Raw genomic sequence first — 10,147 nt, 5'->3', positions numbered from 1 at the left:
AACTTTGTCCATTCAAATATGTCACCACTAAAAACACCAACTACATGTGTGCTTCTTTGGCTGGAATTAAGCATATCTTCATATAGACTGCATTTTGTGTTGCTGATTGCTTAATGCTTATTCTAATTAGGAAACGCATGATAGATATATTGGTATCATATTGGTTATTGCTGATAGGGTTTTTTTTATTTAATGATTTTGGCCTATATTTAATATCTACTTAAACTTGCTCATTTCTCCAAGTTTTACATTTAGATTACATTCAACATTGTTAAATGTTATCTTTAGCAAACATCAGAATTTCATATTGAGCATTAGAGCTACCCAAATTCACTTGCTGCATTAAAAAAAAAATTGTAGTGTTTTATTTTTAATTTATTTAGATATAATTGTACAGATTTAAACCATAATTTTGGTATCAACCAACATTTTTATATTCATGCATCCTTAATTCTAATTTGAAAATTTATTTGGAATGTGTGGTTTTAGTGTAACATAGCAAATTAAACAGGCCCGACAACTTTTGGAAACATACAAGCATCTCAAAATATTATAATGCAAGAATAATATTTTGTGTGCCAATTCTTTAAGGCTAGTAGCCTTTAGATAAACGTTTGCATGTAAGGTGAAACGTTGTGTATTTGAGAGAAGACATGGCCATCTAATGTGTAATTTTAAATGTGTGTTTTGCTGTAGGCCGGCTGGGAAGGCTGTCGAATGTCACTCGATACATCAGCAGCATGTGACACGACTGCTAATACAAAACCAACTAAGTAACCACAAGCCCTTCACTCCTGGACTGATGATGGATTGCAAGGTTTTTCTCTGTCGTATCTATCAATTGAGGTCTGGGGTCTGACAGCAGAGCAGAACCACAAAGCCTAATGAATTATGAGTCAACTTACATGTTATGCTACTGTTTAATTCAAAAGTCTTGGACAAAAATCTAAATACTTAAATTTTCCAGTGCACGCTTCAAGTTCTTGAAGCTGGCTCTGTTGTTGAATGTGTTGGATAAAGAATAATAATAATAATGAAAATGTAATAACATTTTCGCATGGTTCAGAATGCACATAGGCCTCAATATCTAATCAAACTCAAATTCAAATTCTGCCTGGTGAAAACATATTGTCACATATTCAATTTTTCTGACATTGACTTTTAAGTAAAACTATGTCCCTCATAAGAGTATACAGTTGATCGTGTTTGATGTGTTTTTGGAATCCCGATCCAGTGGGAAATAGCTGAAGTTAAAGTGTTCTGTTGATACAAGTGCAGCCTTGTAACAGCCTTGAGGAGGGCAGTTCTGTGACCCAGCAATGGGACTGGTGTGGGTTATTCAGCTCCATCTGGGTTTAATGACTGCATGCCAATCCTGCCAGCCATTCTTTCAGGGTGATTCACTTCATTTAGATGACACATAAGACGAAAATTTTCGAGATGAAAAAAGCTGCAGTAACATGATTTTCAAAGCTTCTCTCGATTTCCTAATTCTCAAAATGGGAACAGATCGACAGTCTCTTTGGGGCAAGCATCTCTTGCTGCTTCTTTCCTTTGTGCATTGAGGATGACAGAATGCTGGATCACATTAAGTGCCAGTTTAGCTGACCGTGCCGTGTTTTGGAGAGAGCTGACATGTGGTTCCAATAGAGGATAGAAAGGGAGGCTGACAGAAACTCTCTCCACACCCACAGCTTCGAATTCCAGCCTGATCTTTCAAGAAAGAGGAGCCAGCTCCAGCTACACATGCAAACTGATTAAATCCCTGATTAAAGGATGTGATAAAGAAACACAGTTCAGGAATACAAGAGAAGCATTACTAATATGAACTACAATGAAACTGGCAGGATGAAAAATGTACACAAAGACAGTGTGTGCTAACTATTGTAGGCTCTGATAGGACGGACACACAATATAAACGTACACAGCATCTCAATATTTAACATTAACCATAAAATAGCCAAAACTATTGAGTTGACCTGTCTTGATGACTAGGCCTGCAGCAGTTTGAATGACAACTTGGCAGTTAACTGGCAGATAACCACGATAGGCTTTTTGTAGCTAGGCTATTTAACTATGTTACTTAACATCTTAAATTAGCCTTTGGTTAGCTATTTGGGAGACAAAAATAAATAAATATTCCACCCGTTCTGAAAATCTTTATTATTAAAAAAATATCATTTTATTAGGGTGAACCAACCCCGTTGACAATGCTAAATCTAATGGGCTACTGAACCGACATGTTAAAAAACTATTCTTCACGTTTACACTAACGTGACCCTTCCGTTCACCTCAGTGGAACAGGCAAGCATCACCATCTGTTGGACATAAAGGGAACTACCATATTTTTATGTTTCATTTATTCGACCACTCACAATTTATAAAGATAACATTTGTAATTTAAATGAAATGTAAGACAAAACTCCCAGTCTTTAGAATCAACTCAACATAAAACATTTTTTAAATTCAAACATTTTTTGTTGAATCCTAACCGATTTATTGATTCGTCATGTTTATTAAAACATGATGGAATTTGGTGCAGAAGCACATATATTATATTTTAGGTGCATGACCTCTAGACCTCATTGAAGATTAGTTAAATGTCACCTCTCTTGTTTATAAAGTGGCTATGGTCATGGTAAATATTTGCCGTTTGAAGCTAAAATGGTGTACACCGAGACTGGGCGCTGTACGGGCGGTCTAGATTGACAGGCAGAACAACCAGTGGCGTGGAAGTTTCTCAGAGAGTCAAACCAATCAAAGTCGACGGGCGGGACATGTTTTAGTCTCGACAAGATGGCGTATGCGGTTGTTTTGCCGCAGGGACACTGAACAAATTATACAATTTCTCGTGTAAATTCGTTGCCATCGCGTTAGCGTAACTGTTAAAGAAGTGTTTTGTTTGACGCGCAAAGCCAGAGGATATCTAACATGAAAGGGAAAGAGCGGTCGCCTGTGAAAAAGCGTTCAAGGGCCTTGGATGATATACGAGACAGGGGAGGAAGCCACCCGACCAGTAAGAAAATGGGGGTTATCTCGATTTCTGGCGGGGGGAGCAACAACGGCAATAGTTCTTCTAAAAGCGAAGGGGGCTCTGCACGAAGGGGGCTGATCGGAGATAAAAGAGATGGAAGGGATTTTGACGGACATGTCTCCAGTCGGACTGGAAATAACCACGGTTACACCAGCCCCGTTGCGAGCTCGAGCGGCAAGAATCACGCGTCGAGCTTGTCTTTAGAGGCGGCCGCGCGCACCAACTCGCGCGGAGAGTCGCGCGCCCCGCTTCCCACCAACGAAAGTGAGTACAAAACTTTAAAAATCAGCGAGCTCGGCTCCCAACTGAGCGACGAGGAAATCGAGGACGGCCTTTTCCACGAATTCAAAAAATTTGGTGATGTGAGCGTTAAAATCAGCCGAGTCAATGACGAGAGAATCGCATTCGTCAACTTTAGGAGACCGGATGATGCCAGGGCGGCAAAGCACGCGCGAGGGCGGCTGGTGCTGTACGACCGTCCTTTGAAAATCGAGGCTGTCTACTTGAATAGGCGGAGAAGTCGGTCTCCGGTAGATAAGGACCATTTCTCTGTCGTTGCTGGCCATAGGCATTTGCATACCCAGAGGCCGCTCTCTCCAACCGGTCTGGGTTACAGAGACTACCGGTTACAGCAGTTAGCGCTGGGCCGGCTTCCTCCTCCCCCACCCCCGCCCTTACCGAGAGAGCTTGAAAGAGAAAGAGAATTTGCCTTTTATGAAGCGAGGGCGCGGCCCGCGTACATCGCTGAGCGAGCCGCTCCTTTCCGCGAGGAGGACTTCATCTCTCCAGAGGACGACCAGAGAGCCAACCGCACACTATTTCTGGGTAATTTGGATATTACTGTGACTGAAAATGATTTGAGGAGGGCTTTTGAACGATTTGGGACCATCACTGAGGTGGACATTAAAAGGCCCACTCGGGGCCAGAGCAGCACCTATGGCTTTCTTAAATTTGAGAACTTGGACATGGCCCACAGAGCAAAAATGAGCATGTCTGGGAAAGTCGTGGGCCGAAACCCCATAAAAATTGGCTATGGCAAAGCCACCCCCACCACACGCCTATGGGTGGGTGGTCTTGGACCTTGGGTGCCTCTCACTGCGCTAGCCAGGGAATTTGACCGCTTTGGCACTATTAGGACTATAGACTACAGAAAAGGGGACACCTGGGCTTATATTCAGTATGAGAGCCTGGATGCCGCTCAGGCAGCTTGCACACACATGCGTGGATTTCCTCTCGGCGGTCCTGACAGGAGGCTGAGGGTGGACTTCGCTGACACGGAGCACCGCTACCAGCAGCAGTTCTTGCAGCCTCTCCCTTTGCAGCACTATGAAATCGTGGCTGAGTCTTTCGTCCATCGTGCCACCCCGGAGGCCATCAGGGTCCGAGAACGGACTCCCCCACCACTGCACTTCAGAGAACGAGAACTGTACGCCGGGGCTGAATGGCCTGCCCCTGCCATTCGTGAACGTGTACGAACTCCTGCATTTGAGCCCCTTGAACACTTGGAGCGTGAACGACGGCGAGAGGCATGGTCACTGGAGCGGGAGCTGCCGGCCAGGGACGCTGCACGCAAACGTCGACTCATGGAGGACGGGAGACATCTGGAGTGTTCGCCTGACAGCAGCAGCGAGTGGGCAGCCCGACGCCGCAGACCGCCGTCCCTTGAAGGCAGCCCGGGCGGGAGCAGCCGAGACGGCCGATTCAGCGACTCAGAGCGTCCAGCGAGAGCAGATCGGGTGTCCCCTGCACGAGAGAGCCGCAGCAGCCTGGACCGAGCCCCTGGTGAGAAGCGCATAAAAGGCAGCAGCGTCTCAGAGACCAGTGTCGGCGCAAGTCCAGCGGAAAGAAAGCGCAAAGCAGGCGATTCAGCCAAAGGCATCTCCAAGAGGGACAGATCCGAGGGCAGCTCCAAAAGCAGCCAGGCTTCAAAGCAGGATGCAGGGGGCAAGCTTAGCATGGCCTGGAATGGCATGCTGCTCCTAAAGAACAGTAACTTCCCAGCCAGCATGCATCTCCTGGACGGGGACTTGAGCGTCGCCACCAGTCTTCTTATCGACGGCAGCATGGGCGGCAAAGTCGCTCAGCTGCGCATCACGCAACGTCTCCGCCTCGACCAGCCCAAGATCGACGAAGTGTCTCGCCGCATCAAAGTCGCAGGCCCGGGCGGGTATGCGGTTCTTCTGGCAGTTCCGGGAAGCACCGAGGAGCCTTCGTCTTCAGACCCAGCAGCATCGACACAGAGGCCCCTGCGCAACTTGGTTTCCTACCTGAAGCAAAAGCAGGCCGCTGGGGTCATCAGTTTACCCGTCGGGGGCAGTAGAGATAAGGACAACACTGGCGTCCTGCACGCATTTCCACCATGTGATTTCTCTCAGCAGTTCTTAGATTCTTCTGCGAAAGCTCTTGCCAAAACGGAAGAGGACTTCCTGGTCATGATCATTGTGCGAGGAGCATCCTAACAATCATAATACACACTAAAGTATTGTTAAATGCAAGCTTCTCTTAATGTCTCTTAATTGCATGCTCTCTAAAGCAGAAGTGGTACTAGAGTAAAGGGCAAATGTTATTACCTGCTCTGCCAAACATGTACAAAAACGAAAGAAAAAGGCCCATTCGTATAGCAAAGTTTAGCTCTATATAGCAATATATTTGTTTTCCATTGCAATTTATTCAGATGTCTAGTTTGTGATAAGTTGTACCCTGCGTAAAAGAATGAGTGATATTGGGTATATTAGAATAGAAATTTAATTTGCTATGGGTCATTAAACACTGTTTAGTTACAATACTTCCGATCTACATGTATTTCAGTCAGATTCCAGACAGTTATCCCTGTACGAAATCAATGTTCATTTCATTCATGTTCATGGTTTTCAATTGATCTGATTTAATGGAAACTTGGTTTGTGTCTTGATGCTTTGAACAATCATTCATTAATGGGGAGTGTAATATAAGTATATATAGTCCTGTAGGCAACTAAAACAGGCGAATATTTTGCTCAGTGAACTGCATGTCAATGCTCGTGTTCTACTGTAAGCTGTTGCAGAGGTTTAATATACAAAGATGTAGCCAAATAGTGTCATCAGTGTTATATTGATTGAAACAGGCAGCATTTTAACACCCCATTTCACATTAAAAAAAAATCTGTAAACATTATGATTATAAAAGTAGTCCTCCTTAGACCAAAGCATTACATCAAGCATCAAATTTTGTGAAGAATAAGGTATTCTGACATGCTGTTTCCATGTTTTTGGGTTACATTTGAAAGGTTTTGAATTGAGCATGATTCTGGTTTCAAAGTGAGGTGTCTCAGTTTAAATTATGATTATAATTAATTTGTTTGCATAGTGTGGTTTTAATTTTATTTTCCCCATAGGACTGTCATTATTTTCCAGATATATCCTCTTTACAGTGACATTTTTAATACTGGTATTCTTATAAAGGTCTCTTTATGAAGATGCATTTGCTATAAAAACAGACTTTCCAAATAATCAATGTTAAGTGCATGTGGCCTAGAATATGATATTTTGTCATTGTCACCCGTAATTTGCTAAATATGCCATGTGGATAGCACTGAGAACTTAAAGGGGAAGTTCACCCAAGAATTAAAGTTCTGTCATTTACTCAGCCTTATGTTGTTCCAAACCTGTATGAGTTTTCTTCTGTTGAACCCAAAAGAAGATATTTTGAAGAATGTTGTAGCCATTGACTTTTCCTACTATGAAAGTCAACTGTTTGATTACCAACATTCTTCAAAATATCTTATTTTGGGTTCAACAGAAGAAAGAAACTCATACAGGTTTGGAACAAATTGAGGGTTAGTGAGTGATGACAGAATTTTATTTTTTGGGTGAACTATCCCTTTAAGGTGTATGACTAATTTAAAGAAATCAAGCCCACAGATTTGTACGCAAACAGAGACTTTGATGCCCTAAAAAACTGTAAGACAGTCCTTCATTTTATTTTATTGACATACTTTTAGTTGACAATATAGATGTACATTTAAATATGTTCATAGTTTAACAGCCATTTATGTTTGAAATATTACACGCTGTTGTGGTTCTTAGGTGTCATTGTTCGAATGGTTTTAAAATGACAGTCTATACTTTACTCTGACGTCCTGAAGAAGTAGAAATTTGTGTTCTTAGTCTGTTTAGCTAACTGCAGTGTACTGATCTGATGCATAACTAACATCTTTTCATGTATGACTTTTCTATTCCTCACACTAAATTGTGTTTTAAAAGTTGATTGATTGGTAATTTCACAATATAACAGCTCTTTGTGTACATGGTTAAATGGACATACTGTACGTTCAGTCCCGGCCACACAGGACAGGACAGCAAATGGACCGTTCCACAAGTGGACTTCACATGGCTGGAAGCCGAAATAATTGTTTGAAATGATTCAGGAGCCCTTTGGATGCACAGGGGCAAGAGCTTTCCATTTAGTGTTAGTGTACTCTCACTGAGAGCATCTTCCTGCTTGTGTAATTGTTTTTTTTTTTTTTTTTGTGCTTACAGTTCCCGTATTTAAACGGAAATAATGACACTCTTGATTTGTGCTGTGTTTACCTAATTTCTTGATTGGGGAGAAAGAGGAAGCGTCACTCACTCCTTGCACAGCTCTTGACGTGGCTGTTTGTACACACACAAAAAGTGCACTGGCCCCTCATTTGATTATATCACGCTATCAATAAATTGTTTCATTTGAGGGAGAAATGTTTATTCCTTGGAAATCAATTGAAGAACGCCTGCGCTGCTTTTTTCGGTTGTGTTTCGGGAGGAATTGTTGCTCAAATGCTTGTTTCTGCTCAGGAAAGAGAAATTCTCCTCCTTTGTGTTCGGCCCGGGATCAGTCGTGGCAGTGAGAGCGAAGGGGCGAGAGAGCTCTTTTGAGGCTCGATGTTGTTGTTGATCTGTGTTTTCCACCCTTGTGTCCTGGAGTTGCCCCACATGCTAAGTAACCTGAGGGTGCTGCTGCCCCCCCCCCCCAACCCTCAAACAGATCAGGGAGAAAGGGGCCGTTCTGCTGAGCGTTGAGAATGAGTGGAGAGATGATGTTTGCGCAGACCTTCATCTAAACTGAAATATCTGTTTCAGCACCTTTTGATTCTCTCAGGCGTGCCGCACGGCTGCTCCCCGTATGTGTCCCTCAGCTGGAAGTATCCAGGCTTGCTGTAACCTGGCCGGCCACACTATGCATTGCCAGCACGACTGCCTGAACCTTACCTGATATCAGTGATTTCCAATTCAGAGGAGCAGGCATTTGTTTATCCCATCCTTTGATTTCGTCTGATATGATTTTGTTTTGCTCCATTGAAAATCAGTGAAGGAAGAGGATTTAGAAAAGCCAAAAAAGCGGTTTTAGCCTTCGAAATTGTGTGCGCCTCGAATCGAGCTTTGATAGTTTTGTTTCCTTAAGCGTTTATTTTCCCGAAAGAGATTGTAAAATGCATCCAGATGATCGGTACGTGGTTAATTGACCCTCCGTTGTGAAGAACCCCTGAAAGAAAACAAGCTGCCCTTGTGAACTCCACTCAAAGTTAACATGGAGTTTGCTTGCGTTGCGAGGAGCCTCATCAGGAGGAAGAGAATGAACACCACCTCCTTCCCTTTCCTTGGTAAGACATGCGGTCAGCTGCATCACTTCACCTGCAGCTCATTCAGGCCTCTGGCGTGAGGATCCAGACCAGTCCTCTGGTGTGGGTGGTGAGTAAGGGAGCATTTGCTTCATACCAGGTCTTTAGACTCAGAGTCTACCTGGTACAGGTAAGTGTCAGTTAAACAAATGCATTAGAACATTGACTGTAACTGTGACATCTTGGCCTGTATTATCCAAAACATTTCTTTCCTCTGAAAAAAAATAAAAAATATATATATCGGTATCACTTTACAATAAGGTTGCATTAGTTAACATGAACTACGAATGAACAATATAAAATCAAAAGTTGTATTTGTTAGCATTAATGCACTGTGAACTAACATGAACAACTGTATTTTTTTATTAACTAACATTAACAAAGATTATATACTATAACAAATGTATTGCTCATTGCTGGTTCATATTAGTTAATGCATTAATAAATGAGACTGTTGTAAAGTGTTACCGAAATATTTGTTACGCTATATTTTTGGTAGGAGGTCAAAGACTTGTGAATTTACACAAATAAACTGGCAATAAGGATGTTCATGTTAAAGCACTAGTTCACCTGAAAATGTTCTCACTCATGTTCTTCCAAACCTGTATGACTTTCTTTTAGAACAAGCAAGATATTTTGAAATTTTCCTACGTGTAATTTTTCTAATTGTTGTTTTGGACCCTATTGACTTTAACTGTATGGGCAACAATGGTTAAAACATTCTTAAAAATATCTTTTGTTTTCAACAGAAGAAAAAAAAAAAAAAGTCATCCAGGTTTGGAATGACACGAGGGTGAGTCGATTATGACAGAATTTGCATTTTTGGGTAAACTATCCCTTTAAATGAAGAATAATAAATGCATTGTATTTTCAAATGTAAATAAATTAATAACCTAGGCTATATATTATTCATAGATGCAAAAATAATTGTTGGTTGTATCCCTAGAATGACCATAACCCAAATTAACACTAATAGTTTTAAATAAATGTAGAAAAAAAAAATAATAATAATAAACCTTTAAAATAAGTATATCTGTGTTCTTAAATTTTTATTTGGATTATACAAAATTGGAGACAGCTTTTATAAGATCTAAAACAACCACATTTACAATTCACATACAATTTGCAATAAAATGACATATACAATTTAAAGAGATAGTTTTTACTCACTGTCAGGTTGTTCCAAACCTGTACGAGGTTTTTTCTTCTGTTGAACGCATAAGAAGATATTTTAAAGAATGTTGGTGTCCAGACAGTTAACGGAAGCCATTGACTTTCATAGTATTTTTTTTCCTACTATGGAAGTCAATGGCTACTATCAACTGTCTGGACACCAACATTCTTTAAAATATCTTCTTATGCGTTCAACAGAAGAAAAAACCTCGTACAGGTTTGGAACAACATGAGGGTGAGTAAGTAATGACAAAATGTTCATTTTCGGGTGAACTATCCCTTTTAACATAATGCCACACTTCATT

General features: G+C 41.6%; 1 protein-coding gene across 1 annotated transcript; it reads left to right on the top strand.

The window, feature by feature from the left end:
- Positions 1-2,778: 2,778 nt before the first annotated feature.
- rbm15 (RNA binding motif protein 15) lies at positions 2,779-7,762 on the top strand. Its single transcript, XM_081349593.1, has one exon. The coding sequence runs from the start codon at positions 2,932-2,934 to the stop codon at positions 5,491-5,493; it is 2,562 nt and encodes an 853-aa protein (XP_081205719.1). The 5' UTR covers positions 2,779-2,931; the 3' UTR covers positions 5,494-7,762.
- The last annotated feature ends 2,385 nt before the right edge of the window (positions 7,763-10,147 follow it).

Source organism: Scardinius erythrophthalmus, assembly GCF_964197995.2.
Source record: "Scardinius erythrophthalmus genome assembly, chromosome: 20".
In the NCBI taxonomy this organism is placed as follows: domain Eukaryota; kingdom Metazoa; phylum Chordata; class Actinopteri; order Cypriniformes; family Leuciscidae; genus Scardinius; species Scardinius erythrophthalmus.
This window is presented reverse-complemented; position numbering and strand designations above follow the sequence as displayed.